Source organism: Camponotus floridanus, unplaced genomic scaffold (genome assembly GCF_003227725.1).
Source record: "Camponotus floridanus strain SB8 unplaced genomic scaffold, Cflo_v7.5 scaffold307, whole genome shotgun sequence".
In the NCBI taxonomy this organism is placed as follows: Eukaryota; Metazoa; Arthropoda; class Insecta; order Hymenoptera; family Formicidae; genus Camponotus; species Camponotus floridanus.
In genome coordinates, this window is record NW_020229445.1 from 8,184 (window position 1) to 35,049 (window position 26,866).

At 32.4% G+C, this 26,866-nt stretch overlaps 1 protein-coding gene across 1 annotated transcript; it reads right to left on the reverse strand.

Annotated features, from left to right (window-relative positions):
* Positions 1-636: 636 nt before the first annotated feature.
* Positions 637-26,866, reverse strand: LOC112638479. Its single transcript, XM_025410311.1, is given in 12 exon segments — positions 637-1,046; positions 1,279-1,519; positions 1,521-1,750; positions 2,045-2,229; positions 3,472-4,214; positions 4,216-4,611; positions 5,296-5,598; positions 5,808-6,128; positions 6,267-6,421; positions 15,635-15,738; positions 25,896-26,370; positions 26,465-26,866. Coding segments are annotated over 12 exon segments (3,903 nt in total). The 3' UTR covers positions 637-698.

The window sequence follows — 26,866 nt, forward strand, 5'->3', positions numbered from 1 at the left end:
TTAATAAGTGGACACTAATGTTTATTTCATTGCGTAGTACAAATTATCTATTGTTAAAGAAAAAATATACTAAAAAAGATTTAAGACTGTTGCCTAGTAAAAGATTTATTACTTTTAATAAAGTGAGAAAACAAGAATTATCTCAATTATTCATTATCAATCCTAAACTGCCCTAGTGGAGTCCTAAACTTCCTTCCCAGGAAGGCAGATTAAGAGAACATACTTTCTTAAAAGTAAAAACAATGTACTACTTTCAAATGTGTTTCTTTTAGCATACGTTTATATTGAACATTAACAATTAAACTAACTTATAATTGTAGCGGAGAATCAATTTCTTAAAAATTGAAAAATCTATGAGCTTTAAATAAAAAAGTGTTCTATAGTGCCCCCTTCACTCCTATATATACAATCGTAATCATTAGCTTTCGCTTCAATTACTCAAAAACACAAATTAGATATATCATTATATTATTTGATTTTGAACAATCATGAAAACGGATGTGATATTTTTTAATAATAATCAAAATTTTATGGAAGGTAAGATTAAAAAATTTCTTTTACTTTCATTGGTACATATAATATTAAGTTCAAACCTAAAAATAAGCATCAATTTAGAAATATCCTAGAAATATTTTTTCTACATTAAGATTTATTGAATCGTTTGGAAAATAAGATAAACATTAATTTAATTATATCGGCTAAATAGTATCGACTGGACTCAGTAAGGCATCTTCCGTGTCCTTTCTTAAAGCTATAATATTTTTCAGACAAAGATTAAAATTTGGTCTGGCATCTGCTGTATTCCAGCAACGCAGCATCAACTGGTACAACGTTGATGGACAGTTAAGAGTTATCGGTAACTTGCCTCCAGCACGTACATAATTTATCACTTCTTCATTAGCCTTGGCACTATAAGGTTGCTCACCCAACGATGTAATTTCCCACATTAATATTCCAAATGACCAAACATCGCTTTGAGAAGTAAATATTCCCATTATCAAAGATTCGGGTGCCAACCAGCGAATAGGAAGCAAACCTTCTCCTTTCTAAAACATGATTTAAACAAAAATTTAATTTTCTGATTTATGTTGTTCATTTTTAGAATGTGTGCAAAATCAAAAACGTTCATTTATCTTATGCTATATATAAATAAAAACTTACTTATATTCTATATTACTTAAAAAAACAATGCACGCTACTATTATGATAAAAAAATAGAAAGTATTTTTAGAAGAATTCATTTTTTAATTATTAACTTTTTTTCATAATTGTATTTACCACGCGATAATAATCATCCTTGTAGATATCTCTGGACAATCCAAAATCTCCAATTTTGATGATACGATCCTCGCGATTTCTTGAAGATACTAAACAATTGCGACACGCTAGATCTCTATGTACGAAACGCAACTCTTCCAAGTAGCAACAACCTCGCGCAACATCTTCGCACATGGCGAGCAAATCCTGCAAATGCAGAACAGGCGAATCTGATGCTTGCAAATTTCGACAATCTCTCAAATTTTAACAGATCACCAGTTTCCATCAATTCCAATACTAGTAACGAAGAATCTCCATCTAAACAAACGGCCAACAATCTTAATATATGTTTGTGTCGAAAATGATTCATAAGCTTGGCTTCTTTTAATAATTTCTCTTTTTCATAGGAAGAAGCATCTTTTCGAAGCGTTTTTATTGCAACGGATATCTCTGTGCCCGATTTTTCTAAATCCTTTACCTTTCCTTGATACACCTGCGAAATATTTCACACAAATTTACATGCGTACTTTATTAGAAAAATGTATAGTTTACTGTAGTATTATATTTTATTTTATATTAAATAATTCAATGAAAAATATATAATAAAGTGCATGCTTGTTGTCTCATGTAAATTTTATATTACTTATAATCTATTAAAAAAATTCATGTAATTTATATCTTTATTAGAAAATACGTATTTGTTTTATAGAAAATACGTATTTGTTTTGTTATTTCAAATTAATCCAAAAATTAATTTGATCTATTGCTTGAAAAAATCAATTTTTACCATTCCGAATGCGCCGCTACCAAGATGTTTTGTGAGTGTAATTTGATTTCGTGCGATTTTAGTTATCGCACATTCATCCGGATTATAATGTAACATAGGACTGTAAATCATATTGAATTGAGTGTTTCGGCAAGATACTTCATGTAGAATCGCCAATTCTACATCGGTCATTGTTGAAGACAAAAATTTTAGATATTATATCAGATATATATGTGTAATCTACAATTCAAGTCGACACCTACATCAAATATACTTACAACGATAAAAATAGCAGATACAGATTATTATAATTATAACGATAAAACATAACATCAATAATAAGTAATATTTTTTCGCTTTTATTCCAGGAGTGTTCGGAACATCTGTATTAAGCAAATATATAATTTTAATATCTTGGTGTGTGTATATTTTTACAAATTTATTTTTACTCATAACTTTATTACAAAATTTAATTTTTTAAAATTCTAGGCCTATTCATATCTAAAAAATTAGCATATAATGTTATAATATCTATGCAGCACAGAATGTTACAACTACTTTGCAATAATATTGCAATATTACAAATTGCAATGCAACATTACAGAAACATTGTAGAAATATAATTTAAAAAAGTATGAATTAGACATTAGTAATATAATATTTATATTTTGAAAACATTTTAAAACTATAACACCCTTTAATGTATCTATAAAAATAATGTAATAATATATTTTTTTATATTTGTATATATGCGATGAATTTTACTTTTTTGCAGAAGTCGAATGAAATAATGACACAATAATACTCGACAGAAATAATCGAGTAAATATAATTCTAACCCAGAGATAAGCACTGCTATCTTTTTATTAAAATATAAATAACATTTTATATCAATGTTACAATTACGATATTAATCTTCAAAGATAATATATCTTTTTATTATATTAAGTATATAGAGACTATTATAACTATCATTATATTTTTCTGTGCATTTTTATGTACCTTTCACATGCAAATAAATATAATTATAACGGATATTTTAAACTTTTAAATAAAAATATAATAAAAAATGTATAATTAATTCTATAACTAACATATATGTATATGTGTATAAAGTACACATTATAAGAGGACATAGAACATTTAAAATAAAAAAAGTGATTCGTAAGTAGGAGTTCGTAAAGAGTAAAAAGAGTTTAATTTTGTATAAAAATATAACATTTTATGTTATATGATTATGATTAATGCAATTTTGTAATATATTATTTTAGATATAATTATCTTAGATATTGCAAACTTCTATTTATATCGAACTATTTAATTTAATTTAATTTTTTATTAAATGTTTGTAAGATATTCATCCATCGAAAACAAAAATATGGTTACAATAACATTTCCAATATATTACACTGTAATATTACTACAATGTTTCATTGCAAAAAACGAACAGCTTAACTTTATCGCAATCTTATAACAATAACTCAGCAGAATTTCGCATTCGATTTGTAATATTGCAATGAAATTATTTTTCAATATATCCGTAATCTTATTGTGTTGTATGGGTATTTTCATTTGCTTACCACGTTTGCTACCATGTGTTGAAAAAATAAATCTTTCATCAGCCGGCCATATAAAAGTTTCCTCATATTCGAGGTATCTCAATATCAAGCGAAACTTGTATAAAGTTCCCGATTGTAAATTTTCGATATAGTACATTACTTCATTGTTATAATTCATTTTAATATAATACATTGTTTGCCACTTTTCTGCTGCAACATCTTTGTACTCTAGTGTAAAAAAGATCATCAGATTAATGTTTGAGATCCATGAAATGTTCATGCTATTTATGTTGACCCCGCTTAAAGTAATATTGTTTGGTTCTGAGTATATGTGAACGATCTTGCTTAAACTCTCGTTGTAGAAATCGCTGAAATTAATTGGATACACACGCACGTATATCAAGTAATCTTGTACTGATAGCGACAAGTTAATCTTTGTGAAAAATCTGCCGTCTACCATACGTTTCGGCACATTGATAAATTGTTTGCCTTCTTGTTGCGTGCCATTCACTAATGCAACTGACTTCCAATGCACTTCGTAGGTCACGGCCGCGCAGTTCAATTTCATGGATGGCATCCAATGAACTACTGCTATAGTAGGCGTCAAAGCCAAAACACTTATGTTTTCTGGCATTAGGCCTGCCCAAATTAGTTTTTATTGATATCACATTCGAATCGAATGGATTTATTGATAATTGATCAAAGTAAAAATTGCTTAAAGTAAACTTCAACTTGTACTCCGTAAATGGTGTTAAGTTCTGAATCTCGTAATATCGCTCGTATGTCACATATCGCAGCACATTGAATTTCTCAGACTTGTTGAGATTGTTGTATGGACAGCTTACAGAGATAGTATATATAGTAGTTGGTAAATTATACTTTTTGCATCCACTCTTTACAACCGGCTCCGGAAGATTCACAAAGATGCTATTTGCCGTTGCATTCACATTCTCAAAATTGTAAACTTTTTCGTCAGGTGTCAGGCATCTCATTGGAGGATATGGTTGTAAAGATTTATCAAAAGCGTATATTTTAAATATATATTTATATAAGCTTTTTGTTATCTTTTCAATATATTCGGCTGCATTTACACTCTTGAGACTTGCATATTTCTTTTTCAAAGCGTATATATATGGAAGATAATTCAATTTATCATCATTTTCATTGTCTGCTAAAATGTAAATGTTTGTTTTGTCAATCGTTATAGATCGGAAGTAGGTGTCATCAGTTATATGTTTGCTGTTTAAAATCTCATTGCACATAGAAACATTAATGTCTGTTACAATTAGGCAATTTCTATCTAACCAGTAAATTAACGGCTCTTCATTATTCATGTTATCAATTATCAAATCATAAAGAGAATTTATATAATTTAATAGGCAATTGGGTTTATTTATCCGAGCAATTTGCTTGATTTTTCCATCGAGATCATATTGCATCATATTAGATTCTGTATGCGTACTATCGTCTAATAGAGCATATAAAATTCTGAAAAATATGTATTTATTTTACTCATTATAAAACATTATTTTAATAAAAAGAGAAACTTGTATGTAGTAAAAATTCGAAATTCTTATAATTATATAATAACTTATTATATTTTTTACTTATGATCTTAATTATAAGATCATAAGTAAAGTTATAGAAAAATTACAAATTTCGATAAATCTTTAAGAAAAAATTATTTTCTTAGGTGAGCGGTAGTAAACGTACCCCATAGACGGTGATATACGTAAAGTAAAGTCATTAATTTTTGTTTCCAAAAGCTCATCAAATTTAATTATGCCACTTTCCCACATTGTTAAATCGAATTTTACAACATAAGAGGACCATGTATCTTTGATCTCGAAATATAGATTTCTTGTTACCCAGTTAATGCAGAGATTAGATAGATCATTATCAAAGCTAGCTATTTTTGTGACATTATTTTCATTAATCTTCAATGTCATTAGATTTTTTTTGTCAATCCAATAAATTCTATTCTCTTGTATCGAATAAGCGGCATATTCTACTTTTCTGAAAAATAGAGCCAACTATAATTGTATAGTAAAAAATTATAGTTGAGATTTCTAATTTTATAGTTATTACTACTATAATGTTGATAATAATAAACTTGTGCATAATAATAATAACTTTAACTTTATAGTGTTGAACATAATTTATAATAATTAGTGTTGAACATAATTTATAATAATTATAACTATTTATTTTATGAGTATACGTACTCTGATGTTATGAAATTAGTAACGTTTAAATCCACGTCCAATATTTCAATACCTCGATTCGTTGTGAATAATAATTTAGGTATTGGATTTTCATGTGTAGTCGACACATTGATTAAATCCGTGTAAGGATCAGCAACAATTTTAGTATGCGCACGTACTCGAAAATAATATGTCGTGTTAGATGTTAGATTGTGCACCGTGTGCTCCATTTTTGTAGTTGTGATATTTTTATCGTCGCAGGTTTCTTTAAAGTCCTCGAAGAAAGAACATTGCATTTGGTACTCTTGTATTATTTCATCAGTAAAGTTAGGTTCGTTCAATCTGTAAAAGAATAACATTTCAATATTTTTATATTTAGTAAAATTATAACAAATTTAACGTTTTTATGTGTATATGTCGTTGAATTTAAGAAAAAGAGACAAAAATGAAAGATACAAACTAAGAATTTAGATTCTTTACCTCAATGTCACAAAAATGTTGTTTACTTTTTGAGTGAATTGACTGTCGAATTGTACAAATGCTCTGAGAGATGTTGGCTTGTTCAAACCGCTTTCTAGAGATTTTAAGATTGTACAGGGTGTTGCATCAACATACAGATCATTACGACGGGTTACCTGCCCATAGGCGCGCAAAGCCGATAAAATAGAATAGGCAATTCAGTCCATTCGCGCACGCAATTATCGACGTATTATATATACTAGCTGTCACGCTATGAACGCGTAATAAGCTATTAGAAGAAGAAATCACAACGAAAAATATATTTTTTGTAAAAGAATTATAAACTATAGTCGTATAACATTTTATAAAAGTGTATGTTTAATATTTATACTTTATATTTTTTTTCACACACACACAGACACACATACACAATACTAAATTTTTTGATAAGATTTGTCGTGAATTAATTTTATTGTAAAATATATAACTTAACATAATATAATTCTTAACATTATAATATTATTAATATTCTTTTATAATATTATTAATATTATTTTTAATATAATATTATTGTAATTATACATATATAGATAAGGATTATTGAAATATAATGTTAAGAATTATATTATGTTAAGTTATATATTTTACAATAAAATTAATTCACGACAAATCTTATCAAAAAATTTAGTATTGTGTATCTGTGTGTGTTAAAAAAAAATATAAAGTATAAATATTAAACATACACTTTTATAAAATGTTATACGACTATAGTTTATAATTCTTTTACAAAAAATATATTTTTCGTTGTGATTTCTTCTTCTAAGCTTATTATGCGTTCATAGCGTGACAGCTAGTATATACATATAATACATCGATAATTGTGTGCGCGAATGATCTGAATTGCCTATTCTATTTTATCGGCTTTGCGCGCCTATAGGCAGGTAACTCGTCGTAATGATCTGTATGTTGATGCAACACCCTGTACATATTAACATAATTATATATAAAATTCAGTGGATTATCTCAGTATATCAGAAAGAACAATTTAATGTGAAAATAGAGGAAAGAGAAAATATAAATAAATGTACTCTACAAAATATGAAAATTAGCACAGTATTGATCTTTAAACAAATAATATAATAATTTTTTGCGTCATTTAAGATTTAGAAAAATTATTGTTAATCGATGACAAAAATGAATAAATAACTTTTAATAAAATGACAAGTATTTTTCGATAAATTCCTATAGCTTAAGAAATCAAAAATATAATATTTGCGACTGCTTCAAAAAAGCAAATTAATAAAATTGTCTTTATTTTAAATCATGACAATTTTTATGTACAATGTTATGTTTATATTATGCTTTTCTATTTCTTTTTGGGGTAGAATTAGAATTTATATTCTTTTGAATACTGAAAGATATTTTTAGATTTGACTGCCACTCTCTCTTTAATTTAAATTATATTAACACTTTTTTGTCATAGATTTTGTTATTAATGTTTTATGCATTTTTTTTGCAACTTACCGATAGATTCTGGGATGATAGAAATATTTGCAAGTGTAACTTCATCGACTTCTCGCTCATTTCTCACAGTATTATCAGAATGACTCTGGTCGGATTTGAAATTTAGTATATGATGATCATTTTTCTTGGATATTGAAATATCTTTATAAAGTATTACATACGAAAAGAATTAAGTGACTATCGTTGAAGCGGTTTGATGCTTTTAATGTTAAATTATATAAATTATAAAATTAAATGAAAAATTTCCATTCGTTTTTTGTTTGCTTAATAATACCGGTTTGATATACAGGGTGATTCTGAACAAGCGTGCGTCTTTAAAATATCAAATTCTTGAATGAATTCTAAGACGATTTTTCCTTTACCAAAATTTTCTACGAGACTTAGTTTTCAAATTATTAAATAAATAATAAAATAGTTTTCGAGTTACGGAACGAGTACAAGAGGTAGATAGGGACGGCGCAACTCACTGTCCGATGTAGGCGATCATGCGGGGCGCTCGACGCGATCAGCTGATTGCTGCACACGAGGAGTGTAACAATCAGTGTGTGTGTGTTGCGTGTGTGCGCGCGCGCGCGTGTGTGGTGTATTTATACTCGCGACATGCGACTCGCGGATTCGTCGCGGGAGACGTAGAGGGGGTATGGACCCCCTGCGAGGATCGTATAAATACGGTCGGATGATCGATGCTGCAATCAATAATCCTTCCATCATTAGAAGTGTTAAAAGAACGATATGGCGTACACGAACGAAGAATATTACGATATGCTGATGGCACTTCGCGAGTGTCATGGGCAATATCGTGTAGTTGCGAGAAGATACACAAAATTGTATCCGAATCGAGCAAGACATCCATCCGCTGGCGTAATACTTCGAGCAACTCAAAGGCTGTACGAAACTGGCAGTGTCCTTTTAAATAAACACGACACTGGGAGACATCGCTATGTAAGAAATGTATGAAATATGGAGCAAGTTCTGCGTGCTTTCGAGAATCATCCCGAATCAAGTATTCGGGTGATTGCTCGAGAACACAATTTATTTTACGCAACTGTACAAAGAATAATGAAAGAAGAAAAGTTGCATCCATTCCATTATATTCGCGTGCAACATTTGCGAGCAGAAGATTACCAACCAAGACGAACGTTTTGTGAAAATTTTTTACGAAAAGTGGATCAAAATCCTAAATTTCCTTCTTATATAATATTCAGCGATGAATCGCTTTTTACACAAGAAGGAATTTTTAATACTCACAATATGCATTTTTGGAACGAAGAAAATCCCAGAGTCACGCGACAAAGAAATTTCCAAGTTCGCTGGAAGATGAATCGGTGGGCTAGAATAATGAGAACTAACTATACTTGGTCCAGTTATTCTGCCAGATATTTTAACAGACCAAACATACGCAGAATTTTTAAGAAATAATCTGCCGGAATTTTTAAAAGAAATTCCATTATTAGACAGAAACAAGATTGTTTTTCAATAAGACGACGCTGGACCATACAACGCCAGAGTTGTAACAAATTATTTAAACGAGCAATTTCCTGGACGTTGGATGGGTTGATATGGTCCGATACGGTGGCCCGCAAGATCCCCGAATCTCAACCCTCTCGATTTTTTTTATGGGGATATTGTAAGGAAGTAATTTACAAAACGCTTTCCGAAGATGTCGACGAATTAGATACAAGATTACGACATGCTATTTGGGCTATCGAAAATGAAATGATGGAGAACGTCCAAAATAATTTACTGAAACGCATGAGAGCATGCATTAGAATGGATGGTGCTCATTTCGAGCATCTATTATAAATCTTATTTAAATCCGCTCTTCTCAGAGCGATCAAAGATAATCCGCTCTTTTCAGAGCGACCAACATATTTTTACATTTGGCTTGGAACATTTTGCTTGCGAAAAAGAGACAAAGCAAAATTAATATTAGTAAATTATTTAAGAAAACCGAATAATATTATAGATTTATTTAAATCCGCTCTTCTCAGAGCGACCAAAAATAATCCACTCTTTTCAGAGCGACTAACATATTTTTACATGGAACATTTCGCTTGCAAAAAGGAGATAAAACAAAATAAATATTAATAAATTATTTACACAAACCGAATATAATAGTACAGATTTTGGATTTTCCAAACTATCGCATTCACAATGCGGAAGCTGCAGCTGATTATAAGACACACGATAGCGTCTCGCGTCTCGCGTGTAATGCTACACGTTTATATTTGGCAGCGCTAGAGGCGCTAGTACTAACCTGCTTGTCGTCGGTCGTCGCGTCGCGCGCTTTGCATCGAGTATCGCGTGCTGTTAACGCATTTCTTTAATCGAGTGTGTAATTAATAATTAAATGTGTTAATCGTTTATTAAATTCGTACTGTAATCGTTGATAAATTCCTCCTTTTATCAATCGCGAGTGATTAAGTGCGCGAGTAAATTTGTAAAAGTGTCAGACTGCGTGTGAAGAAACGACGTCTCGTCGACGATGATTATTATCACACACTGGGCACTGCTATTTATCAGCAATATGAAGAATCTCAAGTATTAAGGTAAGAATAAGTGAATGAGTGAGTGAGTGAGAGTAAGAGAGAAAGAGGGGGAGAGAGAGAGAGAGAACGGCATGTGTGAATACGCATGCATAAATACACCACACACGCGCGCGCACACACGCACACACACACACACACACACTGATTGTTACACTCCTCGTGTGCAGCAATCGCGTCGAGCGCACCGCATAATCGCCTATATCGGCCGGTGAGTTGCGCCTTCCCTGTCTACCTCTTGTACTCGTTCCGTAACTCGAAAACTATTTTATTTATTAATTTAAAAACTAAGCCTCGTAGAAAATTTTGGTAAAGGAAAAATCGTCTTAGAATTCATTCAAGAATTTGATATTTTAAAGACGCACGCTTGTTCAGAATCACCCTGTATACCATTCCTAAATGATATAAATTGAATGTGATGTAGTTTTCTTCATATCATAAAATCTATTTTTTTAATTCTTTTTAAGGCATTTTATATATCTAACATAACTCATGTCAAAAATAATACAATCAATAGGTTAACGAGAGTCAATGAGGAATCATAACAGCTTTTAGCAAGTAATGTAAGCGAAAGTGTAGCTCTTTTCAATTATTAAAACAATTTTGTCTAACGATTTGTTTCTTTTTCACGATAAGTCAGTTAACTCTTTCCAATTTTAACCTAACCTAACTCAAATTTCGTTTCAAGAATTTGCCGATATTACTAAAGTTTAATTAATATTTGTACTTTAAATATAAAAAGGTTAAAAATATTGTTTCTTTACAGTTATTAAATATTAATCATAAAATTATATAAATTCTTTTATTTGTATATTAACTTTTTCAAATTTTTTTCTCGAATATCGTTATATTTTTAATACAAACAAATTTTGAAAATGATAGTATAAACCGATAGTATAAATCGATAATGCCTCCATAAAAATATGTGGATATATAATTGTATATAAATGGATATATGTACAATGAAAATTAATATAAATTCGAGTGATTGTTATTGAATATATTGTCGATTAAAATATTAGCATTAATAGATACAATTTGAAAAATGTTTGTTGAATGGTTTTTTTATTAGACAGACTTCCTAGCTTGATATTTAGTAGCTTTGTTTCGTTATATAATTATCCTTAACACAAAGAAATGATGCTAACTTTCTAAATTAACTTAAAATAAAATTTACATTAGTATAAAGCTTACTATATCAATAAATATTATATATATATCTAGGAAAATAAAGAAATTTTAAAAATTGAAGAAACATAAACAAAAAATTTGTTAAAGTTCCATTGTATGTATACAGGGTGTCTGCTAAACATTTGTTTCGAAAATAAAAGCAATAAAAGTTTTTTGACCAATTTTTTTTTTTCTTGTAATTTTTAATAATTTTGTTAAAAAACCTGTATCGCCTGTTATCTATGGAATAAAAAATTGGTAAAAAAACTTTTAATGCTTTTATTTTCGAAACAAAGCATTTTTTCGAAAATCATCAGATAACAAAAAAGTCTTAAAATAACCCAATAAATCACCCCCTGAATTTTTGCCGCATGTTTAGCAGACACCCTGTATATTAATGTAACAGATAGTAGACAGAAAATTTCATTAATTTTAAAAATTGTTAGAAATAATATATCTTTAGAAATAATAGATATAATTTTTAGAAATAATATATCTATATTATATATATATTATATATATTATAATATATATATATACAGGGTGACCCATTTTAACTTAGGCAGCCAAATAACTCGAAAAATAAGCACACTACGAAAAAATGGTTAGAATCAAAATTTCGTCATTTCGAGGGGGACGTACAATGACGTTAAAATCAGCCCCTCCACCCCTCCCCCTGGGCGGTGAGGGGGGGCAAGTTTGAAATCTTAAATGGGAACCCCTATTTTTTATAGCATATTCCTGTAGCTTATCTCGAGAGCTTTCCAAAACACTATAATTAAGTACCTTTTTATTAAGTACTTTTTGAGTTATAAGGCTTGAAATAATTTCTTAATTTTACATAAACCATAAAATATCTAGTAAACCATTCATTTTTCGATTATCTTACCTTCATACTTTTATGTACAAAATAATGAGAGGAATCAATTGGTGTAAAGAAAACACATAGTTGTTTCTAAGAAAAAATATATAATTTGCAATTAACAACTCCATATTTTTTCTTAAAAACAACTGTATGTTTTCTTTACACCAATTGATTCCTCTCATTATTTTGTACATAAAAGTATGAAGGTAAGATAATCGAAAAATGAATGGTTTACTAGATATTTTATGGTTTATGTAAAATTAAGAAATTATTTCAAGCCTTATAACTCAAAAAGTACTTAATAAAAAGGTACTTAATTATAGTGTTTTGGAAAGCTCTCGAGATAAGCTACAGGAATATGCAATAAAAAATAGGGGTTCCGATTTAAGATTTCAAACTTGCCCCCCCTCACCGCCCAGGGGGAGGGGTGGGGGGGCTGATTTTAACGTCATTGTACGTCCCCCTCGAAATGACGAAATTTTGATTCTAACCATTTTTTCGTAGTGTGCTTATTTTTCGAGTTATTTGGCTGCCTAAGTTAAAATGGGTCACCCTGTATATATATATATATATATATATATATATATATATATATTGCGACGCTTTTTCAATTCTAAATTTTGATTCTCGCGGGGGAGCGGAAGCGCCGTCAAAAACACAAGGGTTTTATGTACTCGCGATCGGTGGGACAGGGTTGGAGGGTGTCCGTGCGCGAGCCGCGGCGGAGCGAAGGCCGTCTCGTTACCTCAGAACTGGGCGCCAGGTACGGTCTTTCACGTACCAGTTTCACAAATTCTTCGAAAGAAAACGCGAAAGAATACGACAGCCCGCTTCGCCACGGGCTGGCTAGCTCGCCTAACGGTAGAGGGGCGGGGTTTGCAAGAAAAAGTGAATTGATTGAGCGAGCTTATTGCATTAACGGACAAAGACGAACACAGAAGTTACGGACAATCGCCAGTCAAATAAAGAACGCGAGATTTAGTAAATAAGAAAATAACAGGTTTATTAAGAACGTAAATAATCAGACAAGTGAGTGACAAAAAAAAATAAAAATCGCTACCGAATGAAAACAGAAATAACGTACTAGACGTGAACGGACAATGATGCTCGAAACGCTCGAAAAACGCGCGATATTCTAAGTCGGTCTAACAAAGAACGTCTGTTACGGCGGCTTCCTAAAATCGACGCTCCTGAGAACAATACTTGATATAACTGAATTTGATAATTCGACGTCTCAATAACTGTCTTACCATACGAGAGAGAGAGAGATAATACCAGCCTATAATTCGCAGCTTCGACAGCCTCGCGGAGAGCCTACTAATTAGCTGCGTATTTCGCAATTTCCTCCGAGCGGGCTCGGAGTCGACAACCCCGAAATAAGATAGCCGATCAGCTACGCAATAAGCGACAAGATATGAATTCCGCGAGGAGAGATCCCGCATACGATGGGCGGACGATACCGGCGAAGTTCGATAGCCGGCGGCGGTCGGAGATTTTTCCGCCTTTTTCGGCGACGCTCGCAACTCAAATATTTCTGGCAATCGGGGCGATGCGGCAATGTAGTGTCACACCCCCGATACCTTCGACAGCGTGAGAATTAATTGTTTTCTCTTATCAAGGAAATAAGGAAGGCCGGGCGACAGTCCCGCACCGCGCCTCCTTCGATAGCCGTGCTATTCGCCAGGAATTTCCTGACCTCAGGCCTCAATACTTAGAATCGTGCGATACCCGCACACCGCGACAATTTCGAGGAATTACGTTCCTTCTTGTGAGACGAATAACTCACACGCACACAATAGACGCGACAATAATACTCCGGTTCGCACCAGATTCACGGACGATTAAAATACACGAAGACTCATTAATCACGAATAATTATTTCCACAGACTCGCTCTGAGACATATTTCAGAGGTGCGAGACGCGGCTTCGACAACCAGACGACAGCCCGTACGAACTACGCATTTCTCGCGATTTACGACGCACGCGGTCGATACCCGCTGGTCGGATGCTACGCGTATTACGCACCCTGATACCCGGAGAGAGACGAGAATTACCCTACGATACGCACTTCCGTCACCAGTGTCCGCGCTTCCTCGGTCGCTTGTCTCCAGTCGCCCGAAATACACAAAATCGACCGACTCGGCAGAAGGCTCGAGCGGTCGCGATAAGCCGTAATGGCGACGGCGACAGAACGGCCGGCGAGCGGACACGATCACGCTCGCGGAGTACAAGAATTACGTGGGCAACCTCACCGACGGAGCTCCTCCTGCTGCGGGGATGATCCTCGGCCTCGTCCTCCAAGTTTTGCTTCGTCTCGAGAGCACACACCGAACAATAGAAACTCGCGACTATCTGAGGCGAGCGGCTGCGACAAAGTGAGCCCTGGATCTCGCGATCCAGGGTCGATAGCGGGGTCGTTGGCCGCGCAGGGGGATGCGCGGATCCCCGGCCAATTAGCGGCCGACACGCGCGAGGTCCTGACGCCTCGCGCGCCACGCGAGGCATTTTCGCGCCCCGCGCGAAATAGCGCCAAACTTGAACTGTGCCGCGGGCCCTTATCTGGCCCGGGTGAGGTCCTTTCCGGACGTCTCCTCTCCAGGAGGATGACTGTCGCAGCGGCTATCATTTCTGGCGGTCGAGGGGAGGCTAGGCCGCTTTCCCCTTTTCGAATTCCCGATGCCGGGCTTGCCGGGACAGAATCCTCCGCTCCTATGAAGGTCCCTCGGCTGTCGCTCTTCGCTGTCGTGGGGAGGCGATGCCGTGTTCCCCCGGTCTTCGGTGGTGAGGTGCCTCAGACTCGACTCGATACAATGTAAAAAGATACCACAAAATTAATAATACACGCAATAGAATACGGAGTCCCTCGTCTCTCCGGGGAGGGCGATAGTTCTCTCTCTCTCCTGACCCTTGACGCAGCCACTCGGCCCGCGCCCCGTCAAGATTGCCGGGGTGGATGTGCACAACGTGACGGCCACGTCACATCATATATATATATATATATATATATATAAAGAGAGAAAGAGACAAAATAATACAGTCAAATTTTAAAATACTATTTTAATTAAATTTAATATATTATATAACATCCATTTGTAAACAAAATTTCAAAACTTTATCCATCTTTTTTTACAACATCATACATTCCTTTTTTTTTATATTGAATTGTTTTATTTTATCTTATCTTAGAGGTAGAATATATAACTTATTGTCATCCATTTTTAGTTATACTACTAACTGTTATAACATTCAATTGTTTCTTAATCAAGCGAAAAATATATCTTACCTGCGTCAAATTTAAATCAGGACATATGGAAACACTTTCTTCTTGGAGGATGTTTAAAGTGATATAATCCTTTGGCGTGATAGTTGCTTTTGTCAGTACTAAATCTTTCAATAAAACACATAAAATTGTTCCAAACGTAATTTGCATTTTTCGTAAACGTTTGCATTCAATCAGTTTTTCCATTTAATCCTCAATTAATTGTTTTCTCACTCTACTAATTTTGATGTATTAATCAAATTGATTTTAATTCATATATATACATATATTTTCGATAAATTCCTTAAAGCTCAATTTTAACAAATCGCTAGTTATTATCTTCTAATATAATATTTTTAGATTTCTCTTTATGGTCATGATCACAGTATATATCTTAAGATTAAATTAGGGAATTCTTAGTAAGTAAATAGTTTCTATTTTTTTTAGGAGAACAAATGATAATGCAAATTGATATACATTCATTAAATTTTATCATGAATACAGGATTATAATTATTATCAGCTTTCCTTTTTTATTAATACTATAGTAGAAAAACGTCGATAAAAAGATAACTACAATCAAATTACAAAGAAGTTATAGAATTATAGATTTTGTAACATTTTTAGCCATATTCAAGCACACGCGGCGTGTAATCAAATTCACCTAAGTATTTACTATATCTTTGGTTTTATTAAATATATAATTATGACGATTCGTTCGTACGATTATGTTACTATATACAATTGTGTTACTACGTATGCGAAATTCACTATTTGTACACAATTTTTTGTGATATTCATATAATATAGTTTGAATCAAACGATAAATAACGCGGTAGTGTGTTTGGCTAGCAATCACAATAGTAACTGACTTCGAATGATCAATCTGATCATCTATTGCCATGATGTCTTATTAGCTTCATTCCGTTTGTAATTTATTTTTCTCTACGGAAATACTCGAGTTAGTTCAAAAAGAATTAAAATCCTAAAAAATTTTTTGACAAAAATGTTATATATGTGTAAAACAAAAATAGTTCTATGTATAAATAAAAATAATTATATGTATATATAATTGTTTAATGAATTTTATTTTAAACTTTTTATATTAATTTATTTTTGAGTATCTTCTCTCTCTTTGGCATAAGAGGCAAGTTTACTATATAAAAAGATATTCTGATTATAAGAAAAGTAATGGATTTATAAAAGTGATTTATACGTTTTCTGTGACACTCATATAATGCAGTTTGAATCAGTACGTAGCGTTTTTAGTATAAATCTAGAGTAGTTCTAGTATAAATAAATATAAATTTTCAATAGTATAAATAACTAAAATAATTGTACCAGTTATTTTTATCGTTATTTACATCGAATGCCCTTATAATATAATAACGTATATCATATAACTTCACTTAATATTAACTTAACATAATATAATTAATATAATATATAATATAATATAATATAAAAACGTATAATATTAATTACTTTATTATTTTAATTATACTATTGTAATTTTATATACAACAATTTTTATATTCTCCAATGCGAATTAATGCATCCAATCAAATTCTGTCTTTCTCTCGCTATAAATCAATTATTTTTTCCAAAAAAGTGATAAACACTTTAATTATGTAAAATATTATTGAAAACAATTTTGTAATGCTCCGATCTCCTTTTGTAACTTAATCAGTCCATTCGTATATTAAATGATATACATCATTTTTATTTTTAAAAATATTTTTATATTATTAAAGAAACATTCTGCTAAGAATAATTAAGAATAATTCTGTGTGTTAAGAATAGCTAAGTATAATAATTAAACAAGTATTTATATATATAATGATTTTTTTAAATTGATAAAGAATACGGCTCTATGTATTTAACAACATGATAATTATGAAACGAGCGATAAGAGCCTAAAAACGCGGATGGTAATGCGTAAATTTTTTTTTTTTCAAACATTAATTGTTCGCGAAAACATTTTTTTAAGACGTGCACGAGACATTTATACATATATTTTACTTGGTGTATATTCCAAGTTATAGATTCTCTTGGTTTGAGACTTCTATGACACCCTCTTTACCCCCCTGATGAGATGTAGACAGGAAAAATATCGGGGCGAAGTCGCTGAATCGGGAATCGAACCCGAATCTTTCGCTTGCCGGGCGACTGCTCTTATCACTGAGCTATTCAGCCCCACACCGATAGCTCTCCTGTTTTTATTAATCTATGGAAATAATGAGAACACGATCTTTTTAGCTCGGCGTGTAGTTCTAAATAAATTGATAAAGAATACGACTCTATGTATTTAACAACATGATAATTATGAAACGAGCGATAAGAGCTTAAAAACGCGGATGGTAATGCGTAAATTTTTTTTTTTTTTCAAACATTAATTGTTCGCGAACAATTTTTAGAACTATAACGTCACTTCTTAGAACTATAATATTTTCGAGACAAAATTTGAAGTTTGATTTAATTTCCGCTGGATTGCAATAAGACAGCATTGATATCAAATGGACAGTTAACCTTTAATTATCAATTATTAATAGATGACGTAACACAACGTTTTATGACATGTGATTGTCGTCAATAAATAACTTAAGATATGCTATGATGTACGAGGTAGCACTCGTTCGTTTTATATACGTTTTTTAAACGTATCCAATATTTTTTTAATCGTAAAATATTAATAAGAAACGTTTTTAAAACCATAGTTAACGAAACATATTTTTCACGTTTCTAATATAGACAAAATAAAAACTAATTTTTATTATTTTGAAATTACATATACATATATACATACATATACATACATACATACATATATACACACACACACACACATATATATATATATATATATATATATATATATATATATATTGTAAAATTGGTTAATTTGTAGGCCAAGATATAATTAGAGGACGATTTAAAACGCGAGCAAACCAAAGATCGTGATAAATTATTTATTAATAAATATAATCTGATCTTTAACACATCACGACTAAAGTCGGAGACAAAAGACACACGATATTGATTAAATATTAATAGCTTATAACTAAGAAGAGATTTAATAGCTTACAATTAGTTCATAGCAAAAGCTTGACTAACTAATAAAATAACGCGCCAAATTCATATCTTACAATATATATAATTATTACGAAAACTATATTAATTTCTATTTACAAATATATAAGTGTTGGTGAGTGCAAAAAGAAAGAAAAAAAAAGAAGAGGTACTACTAAAAAAATAAAAAGATAGAAATTTATTATAGCAAATTTCATTAAAGAGAAAAGAAAGAAGAAATTCTTTTCATGAACTTTTGTTCTTTGTTTTTATGTAATAAAATCATTAAAAATGGCGTGCGTTTCATTAAAGATATTTGCATATTAATAAGTGATAAAGAAAAAATCGAAGTAGTTAGGGAAAAATGAGAATCTCCGAAGACGGATAATCTGGGCTAAATTGTATGAATGAAAATGAGGGCAGAATCGAAAGAAATTTCTCTACGTTTGCCCTCACTTATCTCTTCTTTGATGCACACGATCGATTTGCTAGAATTTCTCGAAAGAAAAAAAAGATCATCCGATACATTCTTGTAATTAGAACTTGACAAATTATACAAAAATAGATTTACGTCAGACAAATCATCGATCCGATTACATAACTAAGAATTTTTTTGCATTGATTGTATAAATCTGATTGGTTTTTCCTCTCACATGGACTATTATTTTCTAAACACGTGATATGTACAAATTAATTTTAAATTTAGCGAACTACAATGATCATCGTGCTACTGTGCTTTACTTTGTTCTATTTAACGAGGATTTATTCAAAGAAAATTACAGAGGATTTATTCAAGGAAAATTGCCAGAGGAAAAGTACAATCAGTCCCGCGAGATGAATATATGTATTATATAATAAATTTAACATAAGCTTTTTCGCAAAACACGGTCTGTGAAACTTCTATTCCTCGACTGTTATCTACCGATTAGCTTCGAGAGAATGGAAGGCAAGTAGAAGAAAATAATATAATAATAATAAATAATATAAAAGTCGATGTACTTTCCGATTGATTTGAATTAAAAAAATGAGAATTTAATTTTCTATATAAATAAATATGAATATTTCTTTTATACGAGATTTTTAGAATTTTAATTTATTTTATTTTTGAAAAACAGTGTAGCTTCTCATTAATTTCCCGAAATTTCACGAGCAATCGATAATTCGGACAATGGTTTATTTGCATTAAAGCTAATGTTTTTTATTTATATTTGCGGAATTTATAAGTAAAGAATTATGTGAAAAGAGGAAGATCTTTTTGCGTTACTCATCATCGCGCGAAGAAATCGCAAAGAATTACGTGAAAAGAGGAAGATCTTTTTGTGTTACTCATCATCGCGCGAAAAAATCGCAAAGAATCGTCAACTAAAATGACGATGATGATGAGAACTAAAAATAGTATAAGCGACGAGAGGCGCCAGGATGCAAATAGATAAATTCGATTTTCGCGTTATTGTGCGAGTCATCGCGATTTTTCTTCAGTTTCGATAAATAATAGGCAAATAAGGAAAAAGGCGATCTTTTTAAGTGCAGACGAAAACGAAATTTTTATTTTGCGAAAATATTTGATATAAAAGAGGCTCTTATAAATTATATTATATGTAGGTATTATTATACAGGGTGTCCCTAAATTCGCGCCCACGGAGTACAAGGCGTGATACTTTAGGCTAAAAGAAATAACTTTTTCCTTTAGCAAAATTGCGTGCGATAAGTAGTTTTTGAAGGAGAGCAGGTTGAAGTAAACCAATAGGCGTTCTGGTGTAAGTGGCGCTCAGAGCCGGCGCGCGCGCTTCGCTCACTTGTATCAAATTCTTGACTAGTATTTACAAGTAATGTTAAAACATTAATGCTTTGTTATAATTAGTTTACTATGAATTTATTTTTATCTTAGTTATGATTTTATTTTAATTATACATATAATTAGTTAGATTATACTTAAGACTCAAATAATAAGAATCAACTTGAATACTGAACCGTGATCTTTTTCCATATTGTATTCTTTAAAAAGTGAATAATTAACAAAACAAATATTGCTTTTATTTTTTACGTAATAAAAGATAAAAGAATGTCTGATTTCGTAGATCTATCTGAAAATAGAGACAAATGTAAATAGTAATGTGCTTTGCGAGCTAAACCTAATGCCAGCGGCACAATTGATATTTTTGTAGAAAATTTTTCAAAATGTAAGAAAATGATGAAAAAAGAAAAAATTTAGAAGAATAGAAACGCGTTTAGCTTGCAAAGCACATTACTATTTACATTTGTCTCTATTTTCAGATAGATCTACGAAATCAGACATTCTTTTATCTTTTATTACGTAAGAAATAAAAGCAATATTTATTTTGTTAATTATTCACTTTTTAAAGAATACAATATGGAAAAAGATCACGGTTCAGTATTCAAGTTGATTCTTATTATTTGAGTCTTAAGTATAATCTAACTAATTATATGTATAATTAAAATAAAATCATAACTAAGATAAAAATAAATTCATAGTAAACTAATTATAACAAAGCATTAATGTTTTAACATTACTTGTAAATACTAGTCAAGAATTTGATACAAGTGAGCGAAGCGCGCGCGCCGGCCCTGAGCGCCACTTACACCAGAACGCCTATTGGTTTACTTCAACCTGCTCTCCTTCAAAAACTACTTATCGCACGCAATTTTGCTAAAGGAAAAAGTTATTTCTTTTAGCCTAAAGTATCACGCCTTGTACTCCGTGGGCGCGAATTTAGGGACACCCTGTATATAGGAGTTCCATTAGTACTTTTACTCCACACAAATCGGACCTGCGCAGCACTCTGGGTAAGGCTTGCTGAAATCCAATTTTTTTCCAACCGATTTGCTTTCCTTCTGCACATTGGAATAAAGGACATCTGGAAAGAAACATAATTATAATTGAATATTGTCGAAATTCAACGGGATCAGAAAATAAATAAAGTAAGATTAAAAAGGATAATTAATTTTGACAGGAAACTTTATTTATTATTGAATAAATAGAATTATCATTAGTGTTATTATATCTATTGCAACATGCAAGAGAATGATGTGAAATTTGTAAATGTTAAGTAATATACAAGATATCTTTCTTTTCAGACAGTATTGTCTTGTTGCAATGTAACTACAATAAACCGTATAAATTTTATGATTTATTGGCAAATAAAACATGTTTTATAAATCATGTACTTTCTCGGTATCGCAATCTCAAGTAAACTCTACTCCAATATTTCTTTTTTTAAATTTTTTTAAATTAAATGATCAATCGTGTGTCAATTATTATTATCGCGCATTTCATGAAAATCGATTTGCAATCAATCGATTTGCAAAGTCGAAAGTTGGGATCCGGTTAACAAAAGCTCCTTATGTAATAATTGGCTTGCTGGAATAGATAATTAAACGTTCGAAAGTACCAATTAAAAGCAAGTCTCATATCTCTACAGGTTGTTGTGCCCGAAACGGCACGGGGTGTGAGGTGCAGTCGGGAGATATGAATATCTCAGGCCGTCGAAGGAGGGGAGTTGAGAAACGGCTGTTTCCTTTTATCAGTTGTCAAAGAAGTTGTAGATTTAGTACAATTATACCTTTATTAATACAAAGCCAGTCTTATCTAACGTTCTTATTTAGTTGGATTCCTTTTCTGCCCTTGCCTCTATTTCGCGTAGGCTCAGTAATTATTCTAAGTTTTGGCGTACTTAGTTCGGTCCGCAGTTGCACTTGGTTACGTTGCACTTGGTTTTCGACTGTTCGACTGTCCGACTGTCCGACTGTCCGTCGTGCTCTCGCGGTGGTTCATATTTAAACCCTTGTTTTGGGAGGGTTTTTGAGAGGGGACCGCTTAGTAACATGGCCATACGGGGTCATGGTGCGGTCAAGTTAAAATGCAAGTGAAGGTGATTCGATGTCGAAATCCTTCGTTGCACTTCCGTATTTTTTGGCGAATTCGCACGTAGTACGCTGAGACAGCGATTCTATGAAGTGAATATTCGCTATCGCATTTACCAATAATATTTATTGTGAACCGTCGTTTCCAAACTGATCTGTTATTCAAGTTCATTTTTACATTTTTCTTTTATATTATTTCTTTATTAATAAATTTGTTATATTTCTTTGATAAAATCGCGTAATTTATTTGAGTGTTAGTTTCTCGTGGTTGTCGATACCCGTTTTGTGTCTGTCGCATTTTGAATTAGTGAAGTCTCGTATAATCAATTGACTTTTTCCTAAAACCCCTCCCCTCTACCGTTAGGCGAGCTAGTCGGCCCGTGGCGAAGCAGGTTATTATTTTTCGCGTTCTTTGGGGTTTCGTGGAAAAACTGATGCGTGAAAGACCGCATCTGGCGCCCAACCTATCAAGATATCGAAACGGCCTCCGCTGCGGCTCGCGCGAGAACGCCCTCTATCCCTGTTCCCCAGAGCGCGAGTACATTAATTTCGTTATTTTTTTTTTGACGGCGTTTCCGCTCCCCCGCGCACGCTTCCGTCCAACACCTCGAGGAGTGTTGCGAATAATTCGAACTGAAAAGAAACGTCGCAAAAATTTGGCTTATGCTGACGCTTACTTTATACTTTAATTATATATATGTACTAATACTTTAATTATATATAGGTTATAGTCTGTGTGACTATAACATCCCTCCCCCATTAAAAAACAAAAACGGAGGTTGAAACGAAGTTTTTCTATAACTTTTTGCGATTTTGAATATAATACAATGTTTTTTCCCGTTTCACAATGTTGATTATAATCGTTTCTTACATCTAGTTTATTATTATACCCTCTTTTGTTTTTAAAACCGTGTGTTTTTATTTCTTTTTAGTATTGATTTAGGCATTCCATATGATTTGTCAATTTCATCGACTAATGTAACAACAGCTGGTCGTTTAGATTTCCTTTTCCTATGTTGGATAACTATCCATACTATTAATGCTATAATGATTAAAATATTATTCCACTAGTAACCGTTGTATAAATGAATTGTTTTTGTTTAAAAAAGTTACTGTCGTTATTGTTCAAGTTATTATTAATTTCTTCTAATTTATTACTTAATCCTTTTAATTCTAGTGGATTATTTATTATTTCTTTAAATTCGTATTCGTGATTAATTTCTGTGATTGTTATATTGAACTCTGGTAAAAATGTTTCTATACTTGTATTATATGTAATTGTTTCTGTCTGTATCGTCATATCTGTAGTTATTAGTTTACAGTTATCGTGTAATGTAATCCGACCTGTGTTTTTGATTATCTTTTTATAGTCAGGATGATCATTACATTTTATCTGTTGCTCGAATGATGTCGAATATAACCAAGAGTGCGGCTGTTGTAATGTGATCCATATTGCGCGGATCGCTTTTTTATAGTCTATATTACATTGATTGCGATAGTTTTGTCCTTGTACATAAATTTTCGCTTCGCACGGTGTATTTTCGTTGACATGGTAGATTGGTTGATTTTTGTCGCATAGATATAAATTATTATTATTTGTACATTCGTTTAAATCTTGTTTTCTTAAAATTAAATAGGTACATATTTCTTTATTTACAGCGATCAACTTATTAGCTACTTCTGTATATATAAAACTATTTTCGTAGTTAGGTGTCGGTAACGGAATTACATTTAAGACGTCAAATATTGGTTATGTAATTAATGGAAATTTTAAAATTGTGTATTTATTTGTTTTCTCGCAGTACGCGCTTACTTTCATGTAATTTTCGATCGTTAGCCATTCGTCAATTTTTATTTGAGAAGGAAAATATGCTCTTTGTGATAACTGTAGTACTGCTTCTTTTAGATGTAGAATAATTTCATTTATCGGAGTTAACAAAGGATGTATTGTGCCCTTACGTACATGTGTAAGATATTCTAAAATATCTTTTGCATCTCTAATTAAATCGTTTATCATTGCTATGATTATGGTGAAATGTTTGTCTATCTCCTCGCGCGTAGTGTATTCCCTAATGTAGTGGTTCATTAATTTACTGTTATAATCCAATATGTTTTCTAATTTACTTAAATGAACTATAGTGGTGTTCAAGACTTTGATTTGATTTTTCGCAGCGTGTTCCAATATTTGCTGGTTATTCTGTAATAACTGTATCATCTATTCTGTAATATCTGTTCATCTATTAATTTCCTATCGTTCGCATCCATAATTTCGAATAAAGTTTTCGTTATTGAACCTATTCCATCGATAAGGCTTCTACGTTTATTTGTTTGAGTCTTATATAAGGTATTTATTAATGTTATTATTTTAGATATTATTTAAGATATTAGCATCATTGTTAACTATTTTTTTAAGATTGTCGCAAGTTCGTTGGGTGCTTTTTTCGAAATTTGACTCGGTGCACATTTTGCTTGTTTGTTCGATATATTGGTTTACCTGCCATGTTCTATCGTTTAGTTCTGTTACATCTAATTTAATTACTAGCTTCCACATCTGGTTGGTTTGATGCAGGCGTCCAATTTTTTCATAATATATTCCTGGTGTATTATCAAATTCCGCCACTTCGAACGAAAGAACCGTTTCATCTTGTTCTGCGGGGACGGAGTAGGTGCTTAGTGTTACTCTGTAATAATATTGGTGAGTTTTTATTCATTCTTTAATTTTCTATAAATAGTTTAATTTATTTATATATTTTAATTTATTTATATGCATGCGCACGGTTTTTCTTCTCCTTTTTACTGTGTAATTTACGTTTGAATTTTTGTCTAGGATCGTATATGGCCCTGTCCGTAATGATTCTAGTTTCTTTGATCTCCCTCGTCGTAGAGTTTCATCATAGATCAATACTTTGTCACCTATTCTAAAATGTGCTTCTTTTGTACTTCTATCGTACTGTTTCTTTGATTTTAATTTTTCTTCTTTTAAATGTTCTTTCGCGAGCTGATTGGTCGCTCGTAGACGCTCTTTCAATTTCTGTGCATAATCATTGTAATTATATGTTGGTTTGGGCGGTTTCGTCAATGCGGTAATTATTAATAAATTGGTATCTCGACTTGGTGCCCATAAACTAATTCGAAGAGGGTAAATCCCGTGGCGGTATGTGGTGTTGAAATGTACATAAACATCGCAAAGGGTATCCATTCGTCCTAGTCCATTTGATCTTCGTTTATGTAGTGGCGTAAATATTCAGCCAATGTTCGATGAGATCTTTCTAACGCGCCGTTGTTTTCCGGATGATATGCGGTTGTCTGGATTTTATTTATTTTTAATAGCTTACAGGTATTTTTAAAGATTTTGCTCATGAAATTCATTCCTTGATCCGTCAGGATTTTTTCCGGTATTCCGTGCTCAAGAATTATTTTTGTAACAAATTCCTTGCTAACGGTATTTGTTTCCTGATTCCGTATCGGTATTGCTTTACTGAATTTTGTTAGATTATCCTGGAAAGTCAACAAGTATTTATTTCCATTGGTGGTAATGATTAGTGGTTCGACAATATCTAAGGCGCATTTCTCGAACGGTTTGTTAGGCGTGTCCGTGATTATTAACTTATCTCCTTGAAATTTAGTGTATGTAGGATGTGCAGGTATAACTTTCCTTCCTTGATTCTGTATTCCGGTCTGGAGGCTGGATCCTGTTTTACTTCTTCCTGCACTCGGTCGTACCAGCGGCACTTCTTCCGTTCGATAGCGCAGACTTCCGGGTATCGTGACAGCGCATCTGCCACGCGGTTTTGAACCCCTCGACGGTATCTAATGTCGAATTCGTATTGTTGCAACTCGAATATCCAGCGTCCGAGTCGTCCAGTCGGAGATTCTAGTTTTTGAAGCCATTTTTTTTTAAGACCTGGTGATCGGTTATGACGGTGAAGGCATAGCCTTCCAGATAACTTTTCATCCGCCGGATTCCCCAGACGATCGCTAGACATTCGAGTTCGGTCGCGGAGTAATTTCGTTCTACCGCGTTTAAAGTTCGACTCGCATATGCAATAACTCTTTCTCCGTCCTCGTGTTGTTGCGTGAGGACTGCACCGAGACCGGAAGTGCTTGCGTCTGTCTGCAAGAAAAAACGCTTCGTAAAGTCTGGGCAGGCCAGGACTGGAGCGGAGACCAGTTTTGTTTTTAACGTGCCGAACGCCTCTGCCTGTTCGGTTCCCCATGTCCAGCGTGCGTTTTTCTTAGTTAGGCGTGTAAGCGGTACAGCTATTTCGGAAAAATTCGCAATGAATCGCCGATACCACGAGGCCAT